The sequence below is a fragment of the Chlorocebus sabaeus genome, chromosome 16 (genome assembly GCF_047675955.1).
Source record: "Chlorocebus sabaeus isolate Y175 chromosome 16, mChlSab1.0.hap1, whole genome shotgun sequence".
Classification (NCBI taxonomy): domain Eukaryota; kingdom Metazoa; phylum Chordata; class Mammalia; order Primates; family Cercopithecidae; genus Chlorocebus; species Chlorocebus sabaeus.
The window spans coordinates 71,696,858-71,722,086 of NC_132919.1; the positions used below are offsets into that span (position 1 = coordinate 71,696,858).

Consider the following 25,229-nt stretch of genomic DNA (forward strand, 5'->3'; position numbering starts at 1 on the left):
ATTCTTAAACATGTTGCCTGGCAACTATTGCATCGCATACCTCTTATACGTCAGGCACTTTTTTTTCTTTTTCTTTTCTTTTTTTTTTTTAAGACAGAGTTTGGCTCTTGTTGCCCAGGCTGGAGTGGCTGGAGTGCAATGGCATGATCTCGGCTCACTGCAACCTCCACCCCCGGGTTCAAGCGATTCTCCTGCCTCAGCCTCCTGAGTAGCTTGGATTACAGGCATGTGCCACCACCGCCACCACAGCTGGCTAATTTTGCATTTTTAGTAGAGATGGGATTTCTCCATGTTGGTCAGGCTGGTCTCGAACTCCTGACTTTAGGTGATCCACCTGCTTCGGCCTCCCAAAGTGCTGGGATTACAGTCATGAGCCACTGTGTCAGGCACGTTTTATTACACTTTTGTCCATTTTATTTGTGGGGGGAAACAGGGTCTCACTCTGTCCCCCAGCCTGGAGTGCTGCGATGCAATCACAGCTCACCGAAGTCTCCACCTCCTGGGCTCCAGTGATCCTCCCACTTTAGCCTCCTGAGTAGCTGGGACCACAGGCACGGACCACCACGCTCGGCTAATTTTTGTATTTTTTTTTTTTTTTTTTTTGCAGAGAGGGGGTTTCACCAGGTTGCCCAGGCTGGTCTCAAACTCCTGGGCTCAAGCCATCCACCCGCCTTGACCTCCCAAAGTGCTAGGATTACAGGTGTACAACCAACTGGTGGATTGTAACCAAGGGAGGGCCTCGGAGAAGTGAAAAAACTTGTTCAAGATCACAGAACTAGCAGGTGGCTGAGCCAGGTAGGATTTGCAGTTAGATCATCTTCTCAAGCCCCTGCTGTTTCTGTGATACTACTTTCCTGTCAAGAAAGCTGTATATCTTGAGGCCGGGCGCGGTGGCTCAAGCCTGTAATCCCAGCACTTTGGGAGGCCGAGACGGGCGGATCACGAGGTCAGAAGATCGAGACCATCCTGGCTAACACAGTGAAACCCCGTCTCTACTAAAACTACAAAAAAACTAGCCGGGCGAGGTGGCAGGCGCCTGTAGTCCCAGCTACTCGGGAGGCTGAGGCAGGAGAATGGCATGAACTCGGGAGGCGGAGCTTGCAGTGAGCTGAGATCCGGCCACTGCACTCCAGCCTGGGCGACAGAGCGAGTCTCCGTCTCAAAAAAAAAAAAAAAAAAAAAAAAAAAAAAGAAAGCTGTACATCTTGAATAACGGCTCAATCCAGACTTCAGCCCCACACGGGGGAGAATAAAGACCAAACAGAGCAAGGGCTCATTACCACCGGCCATGGTACGTGGGACTGAGCTGGACTGGAGGCTCAGAAGCCACAGTGATCTGACAGGGGGCAGGCTCCAAAGACCCCCGTTAGTCATCCTTCCAGCATCCAGAAGGCTCTCCCAGGTATTTCTTCATGGTTAGAAGTGGCTGGCAGCTTCCCCTCCCACTTCCTGTTTTCATCTGGTACTGGGTTTATAGCATCTTTGTAAAAGATCTGGAGTAACTCTCATTTGTTGCTGGGGGGAGTGTAGATTGTTAAAAAAACCTCCTTGGATGGCAACTTGGTAGTGTCTAGTTAAGGTGGAAACGTCTATGCCCCGTGACCAAGCAACTCTACTTCTCAGGTATGCCTCCGAGCAGGAGTACACAGACCTGAGTATGTACACTGAGTTAGAAATGGCTTTTACAACTTTTTTTGTTGTTGTTGTGTTTTTTTGAGACCGAGTCTTGCTCTGTCGCCCAGGCTGGAGTGCAGTGACACGATCTTGGCTCACTGCAACCTCCGCCTCTTGGGTTCAAGCGATTCTCCTGCCTCAGCCTCCCTCCCAAGTAGCTGGGACTACAGGTGTGCACCACCACGCCCGGCTAATTTTTTTATTTTTAGTAGAGATGGGGTTTTGCCACGTTGGCCAGGCTGGTCTCGAACTGTTGGTCTCAAGTGGTCTGCCCGCCTCAGCCTTCCAAAGTGCTGGGATTACAGGTGTGAGCCATGGCGCCCGGCTGGCTTTTACACTTTTAAATGGTTAGGGGAAATTTTTTTTTTTTTTTTTTTTTTTTTTGAGACGGAGTCTCGCTCTGTCACCCCGACTGGAGTGCAGTGGCGCGATCTCAGCTCACTGCAAGCTCCGCCTCCAGGGTTTACGCCATTCTCCTGCCTCAGCCTCCCGAGTAGCTGGGACTGCAGGCGCCCGCCACCTTGCCCGGCTAGTTTTTCGTATTTTTTAAGTAGAGATGGGGTTTCACCGTGTTAGCCAGGATGGTCTCGATCTCCTGACCTCGTGATCTGCCCACCTCGGCCTCCCAAAGTGCTGGGATTACAGGCTTGAGCCACCACGCCAGGCCGGTTAGGGGAAATTTTTTACAAAGATGATTTTATAAAATGTAAAAATCGGCCGGGTGCGATGGCTCACGCCTGTAATCCCAGCACTTTGGGGAGGCCGAGGCGGGCGGATCACGAGGTCAGGAGATCAAGACCATCCTGGCTAACATGGTAAAACCCGGTCTCTACTAAAAATACAGAAAATTAGCTGGGCGTGGTGGTGGGCGCCTGTAGTCCCAGTTACTCGGGAGGCTGAGGCAGGAGAATGGCGTGAACCCGGGAGGCGGAGCTTGCAGTGAGCCGAGATTATACCATTGCACTCCAGCCTGGGCAAGGAACAAGACTCCATCTCAAAAAAAAAAAAAAAAAAAGTAAAAATCATATGAAATTCAAATCTCCATGTCTATAAAAAATTCACACATGTATTGTTTATAGCTGCTTTTGTGCTAGAAAGACAAGGGAGAGTAGTTGTGACAGACACCGTATGGCCCACAAGCCTAAAAAATTGACTATCTGGACCTCTGAGTTTGCAAACTATATACATAGTATATACGTACCAGGAGACATATACAGAGCTGTTTTTTTCTGTATTATTATTTTTTTAAACACAGGTTCTCTTTCTGTTGCCTAGGCTGGAGTGCAGTGGCATGATCTTGGCTCACTGCAGCCTCGACTGCCCAGGCTCAAGCGATCCTCCCACCTCAGCCTCCTGAGTAGCTGAGAGTACAGGTGTGCACCACCATGCCTGGCTAATTTTTTTTTTTTTTTTTTTTTGAGATGGAGTCTGGCTCTGTCACCCAGGCTGGAGTTCAGTGGTGTGATCTCAGCTCACTGCAACCTCTGCCTCCTGGGTTCAAGCAATTCTCCTGCCTCAGCCTCCTGAGTAACTGGGATTACAGGTGCCTGCCACCATGCCTGGCTAATTTTTGTATTTTTAGTGGAGCTAGGGTTTCACCATATTGGCCAGGCTGGTCTCGAACTCCTGACCTCAAGCGATCCACCTGCCTTGACGTCCCAAAGTGCAGAGATTACAGGCATGAGCCACCATGCCCAGCCATAATTTTTTGATTTTTCATAGAGACAGGGTCTCCCTATGTTGCCCAGACTGGTCTTGAACTACTGGCCTCAAGTGATCCTCCTGCCTTGGCCTCCTGAAAAGTGTTAGGATTACAGGTATGAGCCACTGCACCTGGCCAGAGATGTTCTTTGGAATGTTGTTATAGTAAACCAATGGAAATGCATTTGCAATGCCCATCAGCTGGGAATAGCTAGATAGATACTGGTCCCTTTATGCTATGTATGCCTCCTAACCTGTCCAGAGACAAGACTCTGTGAGGAAAGGGACTTTGCTTTATTTGGTTGTATTCTCAGTGCCCAGAACAGTGCTCGGCATGGGCATCAACATGATTAGGTCTCAAAAACGATATTGAGTGAAAACAGAGCAAATTACATTCCTGCAATATACTAGGTACAAGAATTTTAAAATTCAATACTGACCGGGCATGGTGATTCATGCCTGTAATCCTAGCATGTAGGGAGCCTGAGATAGGAGGATTGCTTGTGAGCCCAGTTTATGATCAGCTGGGCAACATAAGGAGATCCAGTCTCTACAAAAAAAAAAATTAAAGAATGAGCCAGGCATGGTGGTGCAAGCCCTGTAGTTCTAGCTACTTGGGAGGCTAAGTTGGGAGGATCACTTGGGCCAGGGAGGTTGAGGCTGCAGTCAGCTGTGATCACCCCGCTGCAGTCCAGCCTGGATGACAGAGTGAGACCCTGTACAGGCACCACCACCACACACAGCTAATTTTTGTATTTTTAGTAGAGACGGGGTTTCATCATGTTGATCAAGGATAGTCTCAATCTCCTGACCATGTGATCTGCCCACCTCGGCCTCCCAAAATGCTGGGATTACAGGCGTGAGCCACCGCGCCCAGCCGTCATGAATGTTCTTAATGGCATCTAGAATGATGAATGCTTTCCAGGTTTTCAGTTTACCCAGATCCATCAGGGGAATCACTATGGCAGCTCTAGCCTTACAAAATGTATTTCTTAAATAAGACTTGAAAGTTGAAATTACTTCTTCATCCATGGGCTGCAGAATGGATGTGTTAGCAGGCATGAAAACAATATTATTTCCCTGGTATTCCTCCATCAGAGCCCTTGGGTAATCAGGTGCATCGTCAATCAGCAGTAATAACTTCTAAAAAAATCTTTTTTTCTGGCCGGGCGTGGTGGCTCATGCCTGTAATCCCAGCTACTCAGGAGGCTGAGGCAGGAAAATCGCTTGAACACAGAAGGCAGAGGTTGCAGTGAGCTGAGATCGCGCCACTGCACTCCAGCCTGGCCGACAGAGCGAGGCTCTGTCTCAAAAAAAAAAAAAAAAAAAAAAGACTTTTTTTTTTTTTCTGAGCAATCGGTCTCAACAGTGGCTTAAAATGTTCGGTAAACCATGCTGGGGACAGATGGGCTGTCATACAGCCTTTGTTGTTCCATCCATAGAGCACAGGCAGAGTAGATTTAGTATCATTCTTAAGAGCCCTGGGATTTTTGGAATGGTAAATGAGCATTGGCTTCAACTTAAAGTCGCCAGCTGCATTAGCCCTAACAAGAGAGTCAGCCTGTCCTTCCAAGCTTTGAAGCCAGGTATTGACTTCTCTTTTCTAGCTATGAAAGTCCTAGGTGGCATCTTATTCCAACAGAAGGCTGTTTGTCTACATTGGAAGTCTGTTGTTGAGTGCAGCCACCTTCATCAGTGATCTGAGCTAGATCTGATGGATAACTTACTGCAGCTTCTCCATCAGCACTTGCTGCTTCACCTTGCACTTTTATGTCACAGAGACAGCTTCTTTCTTTCAACCTCACAAACCAATCTCTGTTAGCTTCTGAGTTTTCTTCTGCAACTTTCTCACTTCTCTCTACCTTCAGGGGATTGAAGAGAGTGAGGGCCTTGCTCCACATTAGGCTTTGGCTTAAAGGAATGTTGTGGCTGGTTTGATCTTTCCAGACTCAAACTGTCTCCATATCAGCAATAATGCTGTTCTGCTTTCATATCATTCATGTGTCCACCAGAGCAGCACTTTTTTTTTTTTTTTTTTTTTTTTTTTTTTTTTTTTTTGAGATGGAGTCTCGCTCTGTTGCCCAGGCTGGAGTGCAGTGGCCGGATCTCGGCTCACTGCAAGCTCTGCCTCCTGGGTTTACGCCATTCTCCTGCCTCAGCCTCCCGAGTAGCTGGGACTACAGGCGCCCGCCACCTCGCCCGGCTATTTTTTTGTATTTTTTAGTAGAGATGGGGTTTCACCGTGTTAGCCAGGATGGTCTCGATCTCCTGATCTTGTGATCCACCCGTCTCGGCCTCCCAAAGTGCTGGGATTACAGGCTTGAGCCACCACGCCCGGCCCAGAGCAGCACTTTTAATTTTATTTACTATTTTTATTTATTTATTTATTTATTTGAGACGGAGTTTCGCTCTTTTTGCCCAGGCTGGAGTGCAATGGCGCAATCTCGGCTCACCACAACCTCTGCCTCCTGAGTTCAAGTGATTCTGCCTCAGCCTCCCAAGTAGCTGGGATTACAGGCATGCGCCACCACGCCTGGCTAATTTTGTATTTTTAGTAGAGACGGGGTTTCTCCATGTTGGTCAGGCTGGTCTTGAACTCCCGACCTCAGGTGATCCACCCACCTCGGCCTCTCAAAGTGCTGGGATTACAGGTGTGAGCCACTGCACCCAGCCTTTATTTTTTATTTTTTTGAGACAGAATTTCACTCTGTCACCCAGGTTGGAGTGTAGTGGTGCGATCCTGACTCATTGCAACCTCCGCCTCCCCACTTCAAGCGATTCTCCTGTCTCAGCCTCCTAAGTAGCTGGGATTACAGGTGTGCACCACCACGTCCAGCTAATTTTTTGCATTTTTAGCAAAGGTGGGGTTTTACCATGTTGGCCAGGCTGGTCTTGAACTCTTTCAAAAAAAAAATTTTTTTGAGACAGAGTTTTGCTCTTGTTGCCCAGGCTGAAGTGCAATGGCATGATCTCAGCTCACCACAACCTCTGCCTTCCAGTTTCAAGGATTCTCCTGTCTCAGCCTCCCGAGTAGCTGGGATTACAGGTGCCCATTGCTATGCCTAATTTTTGTATTTGTAGTAGAGATGGGGTTTCACCATGTTGGCCAGGCTGGTCTCGAACTCCTGACCTTGTGATCTGTCAGCCTCAGCCTCCCAAAGTGCTGGGATTACAGGCGTGAGCCACCGTGCATGGCCGGCTAAGTTCACCATCTTTTTTTTTTTTTTTTTTTGAGACGGAGTCTCGCTCTGTCTTCCGGCTGGAGTGCAGTGGCCGGATCTCAGCTCACTGCAAGCTCCGCCTCCCGGGTTTACGCCATTCTCCTGCCTCAGCCTCCCGAGTAGCTGGGACTACAGGCGCCCGCCAACTCACCCGGCTAGTTTTTTGTATTTTTTAGTAGAGACGGGGTTTCACCATGTTAGCCAGGATGGTCTCGATCTCCTGACCTCATGATCCACCTGTCTCGGCCTCCCAAAGTGCTGGGATTACAGGCTTGAGCAACCACACCCGGCAAGTTCACCATCTTATATGGGTGCGATTTGTGGTGCCCCAACAATGACAATAGTAACATTAAAGATCATTGATCCCACATCACCAGAACAGATACACTCATGACAAAGTTTGAGATATTGAGAGGATTTACCAAAATGTGACCCAGAGGTGCTAAGTGAGCATATGCTGTTGGGAAAATGGCACCCACAGATTTGCTTGATGCAGGGTTGCCACAAACCTTCAATTTGTCCTTTTCTTTTTCTTTTTTTGAGACACGGTCTCACTCTGTCTCCCAGGCTACAGTGCAGTGGCGAGATCTCGGCTCACTGCAAGCTCCGCCTTCCGGGTTCAAGCAATTCTCCTGCTTCAGCCTCCCAAGTAGCTGGGATTACAGGCGCCCACCACAATGCTCAGCTAATTTATTTTTAGTAGAGACGGGGTTTTGCCATGTTGGCCAGGCTGGTCTCAAAACTCCTGACCTCAAGTGATCCGCCCACCTCAGCCTCCCAAAGTTTTGGGATTACAGGCATGAGCCACCATGCCCGGCCAAACCTTCAATTTGTAAAAACCATAATATCCATGAAGCACCACCGGATGCCTGTATTGGGATGTGAAGGTCTGCAGCTGGTGATGGACGCATGGTACACCTTCCCTAACAAGACCTTACCAAAGCCACACAGGTGCGAAACAGAGTAAACCTAGGCCCCTGACCCCAGCTCAGGATCCCTTCATCCTGCCCTGGGCACCTCCCCATCTGCAGACCCATCAGGCCCTCAGATTACACACCTGGGGCTAGTACTCTAAGGCCAAAAAACCCAAAATCTGAGCCTGCCAATATTGCAGTGAAGTATAGTAACTGATGCACAAAGCGCTTTGGATAACTTTTTATTGTTTAAAAATCATAATCGAAGCTTCAAAAAACATACAAGCCAAGACATCCCAGTTCCAGTCCCCTACTCCCAAGAGGAGTACACAGAACTATCCTTCCCCTCCTGCTCCCACACCACTGGCCAGGACCCTGCCCGGGGAGGTCACCTGCCCACCCTCCTGCCCGCTGTACGGTAAGTCACCGGCTGGGGAGGAGCCCTGGGGGAGGTCAGGGTGGCTGGCTCCCAGCACCCCCACCCCCTGCACGAGTGCAGCCTATGAGCTGTGTGTGGGAAAATGGGGACAGTGCTCTGGGCAGGGGACCCCCAAGGGGGAAAAAGCCTGTCCCCATTTCCCCTACCCCTCCCCAGCCCCCCAGCTCAAGGGAAGCTGTCATCATCATCTTCTGCCATCTCCTTGGCAAACTCCAAGTCCTGCTGTTCTCGCTCACGCCGTTCCTGGGCAGAGAGGCAAGTGAGGCCAAAGCTTCAGAGCAACTCCCAGCCCTTTCAGACACTTCCCCACCTCCCCTTCTGTGTGGAAGTTTGACCTTTCAGTCTCACCCAGAAAGCAGAGAGCTTACCTCTGCAGACTCCAAGTCCTTGTTGTATGATTTGGGAGGAAACCTCATGGCCTGGCGCACAGGAAAGAGAGGAGATAAGGGAGGGAAGGACGCAGGTGAGGCAGTCATGCAACCTGTACTCCCTGCATCCCCTCTGTGAGCTAGTCACCGGGCAGGAGACAGCGGCCCTCCAGTTACTCTAATGGGGGCTAGGCGTCACCGGGCAGGAGACAGCGGCCCTCCAGTTACTCTAATGGGGAGCTGGGCATCAAAGGAATTATTACAGTGCCCTGTGGGAAATGCTGAAAAAACGAATAAATGACCAACTCTCTCGATTGGGCAGGGAGGAGGAAAAGGAGGAACACAGTGGATGTGGGAATGGGGAGAGGCCTTCCCAGTGGAGGATTCCATGTGGGAGGGGCCTGGCCTGCACTCACTGGGGCTGGCTGCTGGGTGGTGGGGCAGGAGCGGGAGGGGAGGCGAGACCTAAGGGACCAGGTCACAAAGGGCCTTGCATGTCACATGGAGTAGGGCTTAGCCAAATTTTAAGCAAGGCAGCAATATCCTAGTTTCCTGGGAGGAGACCAGAAAAAAACATGGCAACCAAATAGTAACAGCACCAAACTCAGTGCTTAACTGAGAACGAGGGCTCACCCTTTTGTGGAGCTAGATACCAGCGCCATCTTTTTTACAATTTAAACTTCGCTAAGTGCCTCAATACAGGGACTTCTTTTAATCTTACCAACCCTGTGAAGCGAACAAGACAGGTAACACCTCCCTACCAGCTTCAGAGATGGAGAAACAGAGCTCTGAGAAGTCAAATGACTCAAATTTGGAACCAAATGTAGAACCCAAACCTCTGAATCCCTGCCTGGTCCTCCCTGGTGACCACATCCTCCCTTAAACGCAATAGGAGAAGGCAACTGGCTATGGAACTATGGCCAAGTCCCCTTCCCATTCTGGGCCCCCTGTGCCGCAGCTCAGTGATTATTACAGAGACTGGATGGAACCTGGGCCACAAATAAAGCCAGTCTTCTCTGAGGAATCCATGAGTGTGGAGGGAGGGGCGTGCTGCTGCCAGGTGTGACTCTGCAGCCACAGGCTTCTCACCTTGACAGACATGTTGTGGATATCTAGGCAGAAGGAGATGCGCTGGTGGAAGGCCAGCTGGGGCTCTCGGGTGGAATAGATGTCAATCATCTCCTTGGATTGGACATAGCCCTTCTCGTGGTTGATGCTGGCCTCAATGACACCATCCCGGATGGCCTGCAGGCCCCCAAAGAGGAAAGTTCACCAGCATGCCCATCTTCTTCTTCTTTTTTTTTTTTTTTTTGAGATGGAGTCTCGCTCTCTCACTCAGGCAAGAGAGTGCAGTGGTGCGATCTCGGCTCACTGCAGCCTTTACTTCCTGGGTTCAAGCGATTCTCCTGCCTCAGCCTCCCGAGTAGCCAGGATTACAGGCACCCGCCACCAGGTCTGGCTGTTTTGTATTTTTAGTGGAGACAGGGTTTCACCAAATTGGCCAGGTTTGTCTCGAACTCCTGACCTCAGGTGATCCACCCTCCCCGGCCTCACAAAGTGCTGGGATTACAGGCATGAGCCACCGCGCCTGGCCCAGCATGCCCATCTTCTAAACCAGAGAAAATCTTGTTCCTTCCCATTCCTCTGCCCTCCTTATATTCTCACACTCACAAGCACTATCATAAACTCAACATGTGCACACACCTACACTCACACACTCACATGTGCATCCGTTCTCTCTCTGGCAACTTCTTGGCTTCACTGCAAACGAAAGGCCCTCCCTGAAATGACTATGCCATTGCTTTACCTATTCCCCTCCTTGGCCAAACTCCTCCCACTCCTGCCTCCTGAGATTGGCAGGAAAGTGACAACCTGGTCACTGTGGTTCCTGAACCAGCCCCACCTTGGCAACAATGAACTCTGCATCTTCGGGGCTATCCAACTGCAGCTTCTGGGCGATGTCGGCCAAGGAGATTCGGGAATAGGAGAGGCTGATCATGCGTACACCTGGGAGAGGAAGGAGCGATGGGGTGGGCAGGGCGGGCACAGACCCTTCACTTGCCCAAGGATACCCACTAGGTTTGCCCCGGCCTGGCTTCTGCTCCTCCAACAGCCCCTCAGATCCTGATCCACACCTGTCTTAATCACGTTGTGCCGCAGCCGGATGATTAGGGTGTAGGTCCCATCTGCTTGAAACTTCTCCCCAAACTGATCCAAGACCTGGTTGAACTTGGCTAGGTTTCCTGTCCTGACAGCTGCAGGGAGAACAGGAGTAGACTGGATGATGCAAATGGGCACAGGCACGTAAGAGGCCCCAGTGAAGGGGGCCTAGTGGCTGCTGGGGTCGGGAAGCCAGCCTTACCTTGAGTCAGAAGGAAATAGGGCATGAGTGAGCGCTTGAGGGAGGGCTGGCGAAACTGCAGCCGGTCAGGGATCTCCCCCAGCAACAGCTCCACCACGATGAGAAGCTTGTGCACCTGGACAGAGTGACAGGGGAACACAGTGGGCAGGGAGCCCCATGGGCGGAAGAAGAAAATGAAATGTGGCCTGAATTCTGCCAGATGTAGTGGGAAACAGGGAAAGGGATCGTTGTTTAGGCCCAGAGAGAGGAGGAAGCCCTGAAAACCTGTGCTGGGCATGGAATCCAAGCCCAGTTGCCTTTGGAGCTGGTTGCTGGGAATGTGGCCCTTTGGTCACATTTGGTCGCAGAGCCCTCAGTTGCATTTCACCTGGCCACCCTGCACACAGTCTGCTCTGAAATGACAGTGCTCTAAAGTGAGGCCAGAAGGGCAGGTGCTGTGGTTCAGCAACAGCGAGGGACCAGGGCTTGCAGGCCTGGAGAACGGAACATGCGTCAGCCAGAGATGCTCACTAGAGAGGCAGACTGTTACTGGAGGAGAGGAGGTCATCAGTGGGTAGAATTCGTTATCTGGGTAGAGGCAGAAGTGCAGGAAGGGGCCTGGCTTCCGTGAATGAGCAGAGTATCCAGACATAGAAAGGTGGCTGGAAACCCGGGCCTGTCTTCCTCCACAGGACTGTGAGGTATTTCTGAGTGGTGCATTTCAGTGGAGTATTTCAGCACCACGCAAGAGAACTAGAGTGCAGGGCATGATGGCCCCCAACTCAGGAATTCACCAGGCGCGTAACACAAAGCAGTTAAATTGTGGGGCAGCAAGTTTCACGGGGAGGCAGGGGTTACAACGGGAGTGTGTGATCACACCCACAGCCAGGCCCACCCTTCACCTTCCACAGGCACCCACGAGGCTGCCCTGTCCCTTGGAGTAACCCATGCATGAGGGGAAATCCCTGGAAATGGTAATTTATGAAGTGCCCTAAGGAGTCTGACAAAGCAGAAAAAGGAGGAGGGTCAAGGGTACAGATTGAAAAAGAGGCAGAAACGTGTGTGTGCCTGGGGAGCTGTTAGGAAAGAGACAGTTGGGACCACGGTCTGGGGACTATGCCATTGCCATTTTGCATGCCAGGCTGAGCAGTTTGAAGTCTGCATGTAGAACACTTGGTGTCTAGTCTCTATTCACTAGCTAGGAAACACTGAGCAACTGGGTCCTTGCTTCCTCATCTCTAAAACTACCAAATAACAATATCAACACCTAGCCTGTCTACCTCACAAGACCGTTATGATGCCCTCCAGCAGTGGGGAGCAATGGAAGCTTCCCAGGCCAGAGAAGGACAGAGTTGGAGCTCTGCTTAGTAAGGCAAGTGAGTGTAAGCTGGGCTGGTGGAGAGGAAGATGACCAGGCAGAAGTGTCTGGAAACGTTACTGGCTCGAACCACGGTGCTGGCAATATCAAGGAACAGGCAAACACAGAAGACGTGCAGATAATTTAACAGACGACCCAGTGACGGGAAGGACGGTGGGGGAGAGTCAGAGATGATTGCAAGGCCCTGATCTCCACTGGGAAAGCAGGAGGAAGGAATGGTAAGAGGGCCAGGAGGGGTCTCTTTGGGACATGTTGTAGAGAGAGATATGGGGGGTGGGAGGGGGAGCTGGATCTGCAGGCCTGATGCTCGTGAGAGGGGTCAGAGTTAGTGTGATGGGCTAAACTGTGTCCCCCTCAAGTTCATGTTATAGACCTAAATCCCAGTACCTCAGAACGGGACTGTATTTGGACACAGGGCCTTTAAAGAAGTAATTATGGTAAAACAAGGTCATATGGGTGTACCCTAATCCTACATGACTATTGTCCTTCTAAGACAAGAGCAGGACACAGACACACACAGAGGGCAGACCATGTGAAAGCACCAGGAGACGGCCATCGGCAAGCAGACGAGAGAGGCCCTCAGAAGAAATCAATCGTGTCACACTTTGCTCTTGGACTTAGAGCCTCCAGAATTGTGATGAAATCAATTTTGGCTGTTTAAGCCGCCAAGTCTGTGGAAGCCTGCAGTAGCAGTCCCAGCAGAGTAACGGAGTTAGTAATGTACAGGCTGAAGAGCATCATGCAGGCGAGAGCTGAAGCTGGGAAAGCAAACAAGGTCACTCAACGAGAGAATGAGGGTTTTACTATCGACAGAGAAGCTCTCAGAGTGCTCTGCTGAGGCCCAGGTGGTGAGAAGGAGCAGACAGAACCCTGGAGGGAAGGGGCTGGCCAGTGCACTGTTGGGGAGGGAGCCAGGGGAGACAGGAATGGCCGCTTGAGAGGGGAAGCAGCAGGGGTGGGGGTTTTCCTCCGGGAGACTGAAGCAAACAGGTGATGGGCCAAGCCTGGAAGAGAGAGGAAGGAGTGCGATGGAAAACACAGGTAGCGAAGCTGGCATTAAGTAAAGACAAGGAGGGTGAAAATGGGTGGAGAGAGACATTCAAGTTTACAGGAGACAAGGCAGCTGCAGGAACGAATGCTAGCCGGCCTCCAGCCCTGAACAGGATGAGCCAGCACTGCCCTCCTCAGAGCGCTCTGTGCACCAGCAGCGCTGGCATCACCCAGGGCCCGTTAGGAATGCAGACCCTCCGAATCGGAATCTACAGCTTCATCAGACCCCCAGCTGATTCTGTAAGCTGGGTGGTGACAGGGGTGTGTGAGGGCAGAGGGCCGGTTGCAGGCCTTCTCCCAAACATGCCTTCACTTCCGCCCTCTCTCTCCCTGTGCTCCCTCACCAACAGCGCCCTAGCCCAAGGCCTCTCTTCCAGCTCTCTCTACGCCTTCCTGCCACTGAGAAAATTTAAATGCCTGAAATCCTCTCTCATGGTACATGACACATTCTATATATGTTAATTACTTGTATTTTTAGTGATTTTCAAAAGAAACTTTAGTCTCTCTCACATTGTAAGCAATCTAACATTTTGCTCACGTGCCCAGTGTGTCTGAAAAGCCTTCACTTTTTGTGAAAATCCTACCCATCTCTGAAAGACCAGTTCAATTCTAATGTTTCTTTTTTTTTGAGAGAGTCTTGCTCTGTCACCCAGGCTGCAGTGCAGTGGCACGATCATGGCTCACTGCAGCCTCGACCTCCTGGGCCCAAGTGATCCTTGCACTTCAGCCTCCCAAGTGGCTGGGACTACAGGTGCAAGCCATCACGCCCAGCTACGTCTTTTATTTCTACAGAGGCGGTGTCTCCATATGCTGCTCAGGTTGGTCTCAAGCAATCCTCTTGCCACAGCCTCCCAAGTGCTGGGATTACAGGTGTGCCCTGTACCTAGCCAACTTTTTCTTTAAGATCCTTTCTCTTTCATTATTTGATCAAAAACAAATCTTTCTCTGAACTTCTGAACACAAATAAAATGAATCTCCTACTACATTGACCTAATCAACGTACATGTCTCCTGTTCCCTATCAAGGCACTACGGAAGTGGATGTTGTGTGAAGGTAGGAGGAGAGGTTTAAATTTGGGAAGACTAGGTCTACATCCTGGCTACTGGGCTCTGTAACTTCACACACACCCTCAAGCTTTCTGAGTCAACATTCTTTATCTCTTTGAAATACTCTAATAATAAGAAATACCTGGCCTGGAGCGGTGGCTCATGCCTGTAATCCCACCCCTGGCCAACATGGTGAAACCCCATCTCTACTAAAAATACAAAAAATTAGCTGGGTTGGCCGGGCACGGTGGCTCACACCTGTAATCCCAGCACTTTGGGAGGCTGAGGTGGGCGGATCACGAGGGCAGGAGATTGAAACCATCCTGGCTAACACGGTGAAACCCCATCTCTACCAAACATACAAAAAATTAGCCGGGAGTGGTGGCAAAAATGCCTGTAGTCCCAGCTACTCGGGAGGCTGAGGCAGGAGAATGGCATCAACCCGGGAGGCGGAGCTTATAGTGAGCCAAGATTGTGCCACTGCACTCCAGCCTGGGTGACAGAGTGAGACTCGTCTCAAAAAAAAATATAGCTGGGCGTGGTGGCAGGCGCCTGTAATCCCAATTACTCGGGAGGCTGAGGCAGGAGAATCCCTTGAACCCCAAAGACAGGGGGTGCAGTGAGCTGAGATGGTACCACTGCACTCCAGCCTGGGAGACAGAGCAAGACTCCATTTCAAAAAAAAGAAAAAAAAAAAAAATTAGTTGGGTGTAGTGGCGGGCACCTGCCCAGCTACTCAGGAAGCTGAAGCAGGAGAATCGCTTGAACTCGGGAGGCAGAGGTTGCAGTGAGACAAGATTATACCACTGCACTCCAGCCTGGGTGACAGAGAGAGACTCTGTCTCAAAAAAAAAAGAAAGATAGAAAAGAAAGAAAGACCACTTATTATCCTCCCTTCCTATCCCATACAATGCCTAATACCAGGGTTGATGCTTAAATACTTGCTGACTGACAGTTCTTAAGTGGCCAAGTTTTATGTTTACTTGAGCCACTCAGCCTTATGGAGATTTTCTGGATTTCTCTGCCACAGACAATACAGTTTCCAAATGTGAACATGAAGGACCAGATAAGAACCTGGGGTTTATATCAACACAATCTAGGTCCATGCCTGGAATGGCTGTCAGGCATGCTGGGGAATCAGGAATATTCTAAACCTATCTGCCAAGGAGAACACTGTGAATGAACATCCACTGCCAGAGGTGCAGGTAGTGTCTGCTTTGTGACACCCACAAATGGATGTGAAGCAACCTTTTGCAGACATGGCGGCTCACACCTGCAATCCCAGCATTTAGGGAGGCAGAGGCGGAAGGATTGCTTGAGCCCAGAAGTTCTCACCTGAGCAACAGTGAGACCCCTGTCTCCACACACAAAAAAAAAAAAAAAAAAAAAAAGAAAAAGAAAAAAGTTTGAAGCTCTTCTGGATAGGAAGGTTAAGGATGCCTTTCCTAGCCCCTAGCATAGGGAAGAGAACTGAAGTGGTAGGGAATGAGTAAGAGGCAAAGAGGCCAGGCATGGTGGCTTACACCTGTGATCCCAGCACTTTGGGAAGCTAAGGTGGGAGGACTTCTTGAGTCCAGGAGTTCAAGACCAGCCTGGATAAGATAGTGAGACACCATTCTTAATAAAAAAAAGAGAAAAAAAAAAGAGGCAAAGGGATGATGGTGTCTGTGGCTCACCGTCTGTTTGAAGCCGACAGCTGTGTGCTGAGGGGCCTTGCGAAGGGCATTGGTCATTGTTCTCCGGGCCTCTGAGTACTCCAGCTGGATGGCTTTGATTCGCCCTGGGAGTGGAGGAGAGGAGAGTTGGTCAACAGAGTGGGGTCATCCAAACCCCGGACAAGCCAGAGGGCCAAATGGGCCTCTTATGCACCACCCCTTGGAAAATTTGCACCAGGCAGGCCTGAGACACCTACTGATGTGTGGGTTGGGCCCCTCTGCTCACCTGTATAGTAGAGGTACCTGGCCCACTCATTGTTGTTGGCCTGCTCTGGGAACACGGACTTGGACACCAGTTTTTCAGCCTGGTCGTACAAGCTGTAGTGTAGGTAATTCCGCAGCAGGAGGTTCAGCAGGGTGGCCTGCCCATCTGCGTCATGCCGAAGCGTCGCTGTCCGGAGCCGAGCATGCAAGAAGCTTCAAGAAGGAAAGAAGAAAGATATCAAAGGCTTCAAATCACAACTCTCTGAACTGCCTTTGACTCTTCACTCATTCTCAATTCCTTAAAAAAGTTATACAAATCGCTTTTCTGGTTATTTGCTGAGTACTGAACTATCGAGTGCCTAAGGTGTAGAGTACTATTCTAGCTGCACAAAAAGGACAAAACCCTGCCCTTAGGGAATGCAGCCCAGTGGGGGAGGCCATGGTCATGAGGAAGAAGCACAGTGTGCAGTGTGGCAGAAGATGGGAGGTCTGTGAGGCCAGGGGAACTGCAATGGGGAATGTAGGAGGTGAGAAAGATGAGTTAACTTTTCAATAGCTTGGCCAAGGCAGGACTCACTAACAAGGGATCAGTTAAGGGAAGGCTTGAAGGAGGCGGAGAGACGAGTGTTCTGGATGGAGGGGCAGCCAGTGCAAAGGCTCTAAAGAAGAGGGTGCCGGGCACACCAGAGGAAAGGCAGGCCAGTGGGGCTGAGGAACAGGAGGAGGTGAAGTCTGGGAGGTCAAAATGGAGCAGATTATGTCAGGCCTTATTAGGTAGTGTGAGGACTTTGCCTTTCCTTTAGCCACTACAGGTTTTGAGCAAAGAAGTAAAATATTTTCTAGCCTGTCCCTCCACCCCTAACCCACCCTCAGTCCTACCTTGATGTGGGGTGAAGGGAAGAACCTGGGGACAGTTCTTTATAGTCCAGCAGTGACCCACTTCATCTAGCATCAGTCTCTCTCCCACATCCCTCACATGGCACAGGGTATGGGAACCACTGCCCCTCTTTCCTGCTTGCTTCTACTGGTTCATTGCCCTCTGCAGGTCCAAAGTTGTGTGCTTGTGACTGACCAAGTCTCTGACCCTGAGGGCCCCAAGTGAGATCCCTGGTTGCCTGTACCTGCGCACCACATCCAGCTTGTCCAGGAACTCATAGACCCGGGCGTGATAATAGTAACACTTTGCGGCCACAAGGTCTAACGCCCGGCGATTCTGAGTACTGATCTTCTGCATCAGGTCGTCAGAGATCTTCTGTGCCTGGGGAGGAAGCCAAAAGATAATTAAGTGGCAGCTCCTCAAAAGGATAAACATGGAGTTGTCATTTGAGCCAGCAATTCCTATCCTAGGTATGCAGCCAAGAGAACTGGAAACTTATGTTCACATAAAAGCATGTACACGAATGTCCACAGAAGCATTATTCATAACCAAAAAGCAGAAATGACCTAAGTGCCCATCAGCTGATGAACAGATAAACAAAATGTGGCATATCCACATGAGGGAATATTACTCAGCCTTGAAAAGGAATGAAGTACTGACGCACACTACAACATGGGTCAACCTTGAAAACATGATGTGAAGTGAAAAAAGGCAGAAACCTAGGGCACGTGGTGTATAATTCCATTTACATGAAATGTCCAGAGTAAGTAAATCCTCAATAGAGACAGGGCAGATTAATAGCTCCAGGGGCTGGGTAAGGGGAAAATGAAAAGTGACCACTAATATGTATAGTGTTTCTTTTTGGGGTGATAAAAATGTTCTGGAATTAGGGGTGGATATACAACTTTGGGAATATACTAAAACCCACTAAATTGTGGTACACTTTATTTATTTTATTTGTTTGTTTGACAGAGTCTCGCTCTATCACCAGGCTGGAGTACAGTGGCGCAATCTTGGCTCACCACAACCTCTGCCTCCTGGTTCAAGTGACTCCCCTGCCGCAGTCTCCTTAGTAGCTGGGGCTGCAGGCACGTGCCACCATGCCCGTCTAATTTTTTGTATTTTTAGTAAAGATGGGGTTTCACCATGTTGGTCAGGATGGTCTTGATTGACCTCATGATCCACCCGCCTTGGCCTCCCAAAGTGCTGGGATTACAGGCAAGCACCACCGCACCTGGCCTGTAGTATACTTTAAAGGGCTGAACTATATCTCAAAAACAAACAGCCAAGTACAGTGGCGCGTGCCTATAATCCCAGCTACATGAGAGGCTGAGGAGGGAGGATTACCTGAGCCCAGGAGTTCAAGACCAGCATGGTTAACATAGCAAGACCCCATCCAATAAAAACAAAACAGTGGGCCAGGCGTAGTGGCTCACGTCTGCAACCCTAGCACTTTGGGAGGCAGAAGACAGGAAATCACTTGAGCCCAGGGGTTGGAGACCAGCTTGGCAAGAATGTGAAATCCTGTCTCTACAAAAAAATACAAAATTTAGCTGGGCATAGTGGCGCATGCCTGTAATCCCAGCTACTCAAGAGGCTGAGGTGGAAGGATCACTTAAGCTGGGGAGGTCAAAGCTGCAGTGAACTGTGATTGCACCACTGCATTCCAGCATGGGCAACAAAGTGAGACCAACCCCCAAAAACCGACCAACCAACCAACCAACAACCAAAAACAGTGTGGGAAGGAAAGGAAACAAACCAGGGAATTAAGGAGTGGGACTTATTTCCTCAGTGTGCTCCTGTGACAGTGGCTATAATGAACAAAGAAGCTGGCCCTAGCTGGGGGAGTGGTGGAAGTGCAGTATGCAAAATGGAGCTATTAGTCCATAATAACAGCTACCATTTATGAAAATATCATGAAAGCTTACTATGTGCAGATCATTGTGCTAAGTATTTCTGAACAAATTATTTTATGTAATGCTAACCATCTTGTAAGGCAGGAACTATTATCTCCATTTTACATACAGCTGGGAGAAATTAATTTGCCTAGGGTACAGCTGGGATTGGAACCCAGGTCTTTCTGTCTCCAAATGCCCCTAATTTTCCCCAAAGAATGTACTACGCTGGTATCCCCCACAGACCGGTACAGCAGGACCACTGCGAGCCCTGTCCCACAGTGCCCAGAGCAGGAGTGGGTTCTCCTGGGATGTGGGATCAAACACATACCTCTATGGGGAAAGAGTGTGGGGGACAGTTCTTAAAAATCAGTGATTATTTCCATTTCGTCACCAGGGACGCTCTCCCTGCCAAACCCCTTGCATCACTTGGGGTTTATGAATCGCTCTCACTGCATTCTGGATACCTCTTTGTAGCGCTTGCTGTTCATCATGAAGATGACCATGAGAAGTTGGAGATAGGCTTCCACTTCAGGCAGGAGGGGTGCCGATGCAGCTTTTCCTGTGCGGGGACGGAACTGTAAATCAGCCTCTGTGTCCATGGGCTAGGAGAGGACAGAAGGTACCATGGAAAAGCTCAGTCAGATCAAGTAACCAAGAATTTATTGAGCATCCACTATGTATTTCAACATATTTATTGAGTGTCTACCATGTGCCAAGATTTTGTTAGGTGCTAGGGATAAAAAAAGAAAGATGACAGTCTTTCCCAAAGAAATCAAGGAGGAGTTGGGTGTGGTGGCTCACGCCAGTAGTGCCAGCTACCTGGGAGGCTGAGGCAGAAGAATGCTTGAGGCCAGGAGTTTGAGACCAGTCTGGGCAACACAGCGAGACCCCATCTCTCAAAAAATAAAAAAGAACTAGCCAGGCATGATGGCAGGCACCTGTATTCCCAGCTATTCAGGAGGCTGAGGGAGGAGGATCGCCTGATCCCAGGACTTTGAGGCTGCACTGGGCCATAATTGTGCCACTGTGCTTTAGCCTGGGTGACAGAGCAAGACCCTATCTCAAAAAAACAAAGAAAACAAGTCAAGGAGGCTGGCAATAGAATATTAATAAGCACAATAAAGTGTTACAGGAGAATAATAAACTTCTTTACAGAACATAATGGGGACATAAAGGACAATGTAAGGAACCTTCAAAGAGGCTACAACCTAAGTGGACACATGAAACCACCACACCTGGAAGCACTGCAAATACTACTGGACAGGGCTTAATGAAATAATTCTAGAGATGAAATCAGAATAATGAGACCAAAAAATTGTTTCTTGTGGGAACAAAGAAAATTTGGGGAAAGTCAACATATACACAAAACTTATTTTCAGATTTCGTCACTGACACTGGAAAAATTAAAGTGTTACAGTCACCCACCAAAATAATCATGTTTCACGAGTTTAGAGATGTGAAGGTCAGAAAACATCCAAGGTGGAGTTGGGGGAACAGTACATTTTTCCCCTTTCCCAGACAATAAACTCTTCACTGCCCTACCTTCAGGGATGTTATGAGTTTCCCCATCCACGGAGCTGACTGAGTATACAGGATTTTAAGCAAATGCAGGTGCTGGAAGGTCAGTGGAATTGGAGAAGGCTGAGATCTGGACCATGCCATGAATAATGAGGGAGAGTTTATAGTTACAGAGGATAAGGAGAGGTCTCTTCTGGCACAGAGGCCATCATCAGCACTAAACTGACTCCGTCTGCATTCACTATGTGCCAGGCACTGTTCTAGGAGCTTTACACTCCCTTCTCTCCAATCCGTTCATCACATTTAACAAATGAAGAAAATGAGGCACAGCAAGATGAAGTCACTTGCCCAAGTCCCACAGGTACTAACTGTCAGAGTTTGGATTCAAATTCAACTCTACCTCTAAAATCTGTGCTTTTTTTTTTGAGGTAAGGGGTCACTCTGTCACCCAGGCTGGAGTGCGATAGTGCGATCTTGGTTCATTACAACCTTCACTTCCTGGGTTCAAGCGATTCTCCTGCCTCAGCCTCCCAAAGTGCTGGGATGACAGGCGTTAGCCACCGTGCCCGCCTCAGCCTCCTAAAGTGCTGGGATGACAGGTGTGAGCCACTATGCCTGGCCCTGACACCTGTGTTCCTCCTAACCACTGTTCTCTGCCTCCTCCATGGTGAAGCTTCAGAGGAAAGAGGCAGCAGCACCTTCTCTCTCCTAGAACAACAGAGAGGTCACCCAACGCAACCTCAACTGGAGTAGGGGGTACAGGTTGCAGGGTAGTGGCAAATGAGTTTGGCTAGGAACGTCCTGATCCCCTGACTCGGAAGAATGACACTACAGGGCAGTGGACGGTTCCTTTTTCACTGTGCAGATGAGTATTAAAATGGGCTGCTTTGGCTTCTCTCCTCATGCTACCACAGGTAATAAGACAGGACTTTAGGATGGAAAACAACGCTATTCCTGGGGGTTGAGACCAGGCCTGCACCCTTTAAGTTGGCCTGATTCACTCACCTCTTCCAGGAAGGGGAGCAAGAAGTCTCGAGTGGCATTATTTGAAGTAAAGAAGCCCTGCACAGCCTTATACAGAACATAGTGGTTGAGGCGGCGTGATGTGGAAGGCAGCATCCGCAGGGCCCGCAGCACGAATCTCGGTTCCTTGCCTGAAACCGCTTTCTCCAGCTGTTTCACGTGCTCCTTGATGTCTGAAGAGGAGCAGAGAAGAAAATGATGTCACTTCCATTCCTAGTCCCCTACCACTCCAGGCAAGGAGTTCTAAGGAGCCTCTCATGGAGGGGCAAAATGCGACTAATAACCTTTTCTGCCCTAATGGGGTACACAATATTTACAGAGTCCACACATTGATTTTAAGACATAACCAAGTGGCAAGAAGAAAAATACAGTGGGGGTGCAGAATGGGGTAGAGGATGACAGAGGAAGAAAAGAAAAACCAATTAACTAAAGAAACCTGGAGATTTATCAGATCTTAATGGAAAAGACTTTCTAAATGTAAACAATGGGAGAAATCACATACGCACAAAAGATTAATGAGCTTGACTTCATTTAAAAAACCCTTTTAGATAACTGTGTATACAAAAGAAAAATATTTTCAACAAATGTGATCAAAGATTCATATTTTTATTCTATAAAGAGCTTGTATAAATGGTTAAGAGATATAATGGTATAACGATTATATTGCCACAATTTCAAAACAAAAATGGAGATGAACTAATACACAAAGAGGAAAAATAGCTAACAGACAAAAATTATATTTCATTAGTATTTGAGCAATTGCAAATGGAAACATTTTTAAACTACCAAATTAGTAACATTAAAAAAATTATAGGCGGGGCGCGGTGGCTCATGCCTGTAATCTCAGCACTTTGGAAGGCTGAGGAGGGCAGATCATAAGGGTAGCAGTTCAAGACCAGCCTGGCCAACATGGTGAATCCCGTCTCTACTAAATATAAAAAGATTAGCCAGGCATGGTGGTGGGCACCTGTAATCCCAGCTACTTGGGAAACTGAGGCAGGAGAATCGCTTGAACCTGGGAGGCGGAGGTGGCAGTAAGCTGAGATCACACCATTGCACTCCAGCCTGGGCAACAGAGTAAGACTCTGTCTCAAAAAAAAAAAAAAAAAAAAATTACAGAGTACAGTGAAAACTACCTTTCTCCTGGTATAATGTAAATCAGCACAGTTTTTCTGGATGATAACTATCAAAAACCTTTAAAATGTTCAGCCTTTTTAACTCAGGTATATAGGTTTTGGTGGGAATCTGTACTGAAGAAATAATTATAAAAGTAGATTTTTTTAAGTTGGGCACAAAGATGATTGCTTCAAAGTTATTTATGATAGCAAGAAACTAGAAACAGTTTAAATGCAAAGCAGTAAGGGAATGCAATCAATGAGTAGTTTCTTAGGCACTTCTGTATAGTTAGCACTTAGCACAGGGTATCTGGGCCACACTAAGATATAATAATAACAGCTGATATTTATGTGCTAGGCACAGTTTTAAGCATTTTAATGTTCACAACAACCCAATAAAGTATTGTACTATTACTCATATTTACACACATGAGGGAATGAATTCCAGAACTTGTACTACTCTTAACCATTATATTGGGTATTCAATAAATGTTTCTGGAATAAATTGCTGATTATGTTTACGAATGTTAATGAAAACACATAAAATTCAAAATTTATATTTAGTTATGCCTTGATACAAACTGTATACATAACTTGCTCTCAATTATAGGAGAGTAGCTCAAAAATTCATAAGAAAAAATGTTAACCATGTTTTCTTCCCCCTGCTTTTAACTTCTCATACATTCCAAAATCTCTGCAATGAATATGAATTACTTTACAACAAGAAAATGAAGTGCCTGTAATAAACACACCCAGTAGGCAATGCTGAGTGGCAGCTTTGACACTGGCTGTCACTACTTTAGGTAAAAGGATCTCTATCAGATATTGATCCTGTTGCTCAACTTTACCGTAAGAGCTGTAGTCAACAGCATTACATCCTCAAAAGCACCACTTAGGAGGATAACTTTCCTTATCTCAATGTTTTTGAGCTAGTTTCTCACGCATTTTAGTGAAAAGAAAACCTAGTAAGTAGTCTGGTCCCACTTGATCCAGAACCACGAAAATGGCACCAGGATCACAGTGGGAAGCTCTCACTTTACCCACTTGAAATGGAGACAGGATGCTCTAAGTGGGAAAAGTAAAACATGAACTTGGAGGAACAAGAGGACTACAGATACTCGAAACAGGAACCTTGGAGAAAAGAAATAGGAGACACTGGTGTACAGCAGTTTAGGCCAAAGGTGAGTATTACAAAACCAAACAAAGATGACACCCAAAAAGTTTTAAGTGTGTGTGTACTTAGACCCTTTAGAAACAGAGGGGCAGTAGGGACCCGAAGGGAGAAGGAGACAGCAAAGGGACTGTTGGGACACTTCAGTTAGAGAAATAGGAAACAAGATACTAGGTCGAAATGGTTCATTCGGGGGAGTGTGCTAAAGGCAGCTAGGACAACAAAAATCTGCTGTACAGTTTTAAAAATCAGGAGTCGATATTCTAGGTCATCCCGGCCCTGTTTACACACGTAGACACAAACACTGGTTTCCAGTGGGATCAGTCATATATTGGAGGCGCTAAAACCAGTCGGGTGGGATATAAATGGAATAGGTCAGAGGGGAGGGGTTAAAAAGGGGAGGACTTAGAAGAAGGAGTCCCCAGGCCCAGTGGAACCTAGATATAGATGCAACCCCAGATATGGGGATGGAGGGGATGGGAGGGGAGTGGTTCCCAGCCTGGAGAGAAGGTTCAGTCATTGGGCCGGGAGTCGGAAGTGTCAGGGCAGCGGGGGCAGGTATCTGGGGGTAATCCCAAGGAACTGAGGGTTGTGGAGGCTGCTCTGGCTTCCAGCGAGAAGCCGAATCACAGGGGTCGCTGTCACCCGTGATCGCGGCACGTTCCCGGCTTGGGCTCCCGTACCCTCCAAGGTGACAGTGTCCAGCTCTCGCTGGGAGTGCTCAGCTGCTGCCGCCGCCGTCTTGCCGTCTGCCTCCCCCGTTGACCCGCCACCCGTCGCCGCCTCCTCTTTCATCTCCACATCCTGGGGGGCCGGGGGCAGTGGGGGTTCTTGTTCTCCTCCGCCGGGCGGCGGTTTCGCCTTGTCCGCGCCGCGGCGCCGCGCCGAGCCCTCCTGCTTCATGGCACCCGGGGTCACGGCCTAGTCCGGGGACCGAGGCCGGGGCCTCGCGTGAACCCTAGCACCCGGGACCAGGAGCCGAGCCGGGCCTACACACCAGCGCGGGCTACCGTCGGGCCGCACGATGACGGAGCAGCTGCAAACCCCTTCCCGGCGCTGGGCCTTCTGGGAAAGGCCAGGCACGGCAGGCCGATGGCCGAGTCAACAAAGGGGAAATAAATCAACAGCCGAGGTGCAGGATGAAGGAGGAGCTTCGAGGAAGGAGCGGGGAGGAGCCTGTATGGGTTCCTGATGCTTTCTTTCTAGCGCTTAAGTGTGATGCTTTTATGTTCCTCTCGAGTGCATTTCTGTGGGCGTCCACGAGAGGTCCCCTCAGGCTCCAATCTGGGTTACAAAGGACTTTAAGAGCATCTCAACCAACGTGGAGTGAGTACAGTCCATCCGAGCGCGGGGCGAGATGACGTCACGAGTTGCAGGGCGGGTTTTGCGCCCAAGTTCGCTGCATTTTCCCCGATGGGGGGGGTCTCCTTCCAGATCCGCGGGCCTTGTGCTCAACGGCTGCTGGGCGCATCCGGCAGGAGGGAAGGAAAGAAGGCTGCGAAGGAGGGACGTGAAGCTAGGGCTGTTGGGCTTAAAATAAACCGAACTGGAGAGTAGGAAGAATCCTATGGGATCC

General features: G+C 49.1%; 1 protein-coding gene across 1 annotated transcript; it reads right to left on the bottom strand.

Annotated features, from left to right (window-relative positions):
• Positions 1-7,739: 7,739 nt before the first annotated feature.
• On the bottom strand, positions 7,740-24,725 carry PSMD3 (proteasome 26S subunit, non-ATPase 3). Its single transcript, XM_008012824.3, has 12 exons — positions 24,337-24,725; positions 21,350-21,540; positions 19,291-19,428; positions 17,173-17,309; positions 16,074-16,264; positions 15,809-15,912; positions 10,680-10,794; positions 10,453-10,572; positions 10,221-10,324; positions 9,407-9,562; positions 8,318-8,368; positions 7,740-8,192 (listed from the first exon to the last, which is right to left on the bottom strand). Exons 1-12 carry the CDS (start codon positions 24,554-24,556, stop codon positions 8,115-8,117), a joined length of 1,605 nt encoding a protein of 534 aa, XP_008011015.1. The 5' UTR covers positions 24,557-24,725; the 3' UTR covers positions 7,740-8,114.
• Positions 24,726-25,229: the final 504 nt, after the last annotated feature.

Coding starts and splice junctions, on each gene's coding strand:
- PSMD3 (XM_008012824.3), bottom strand. CDS start 24,556: ATGAAGCAGGAGGGCTCGGCGCGGCGCCGCGGCGCGGACAAGGCGAAA. Junction 19,429..21,349: donor TGCTCCCCTTCCTGGAAGAG/GTGAGTGAATCA, acceptor GTCCTCTCCTAG/CCCATGGACACAGAGGCTGA. Junction 16,265..17,172: donor AAGCTGGATGTGGTGCGCAG/GTACAGGCAACC, acceptor TCCTTCTTGAAG/CTTCTTGCATGCTCGGCTCC.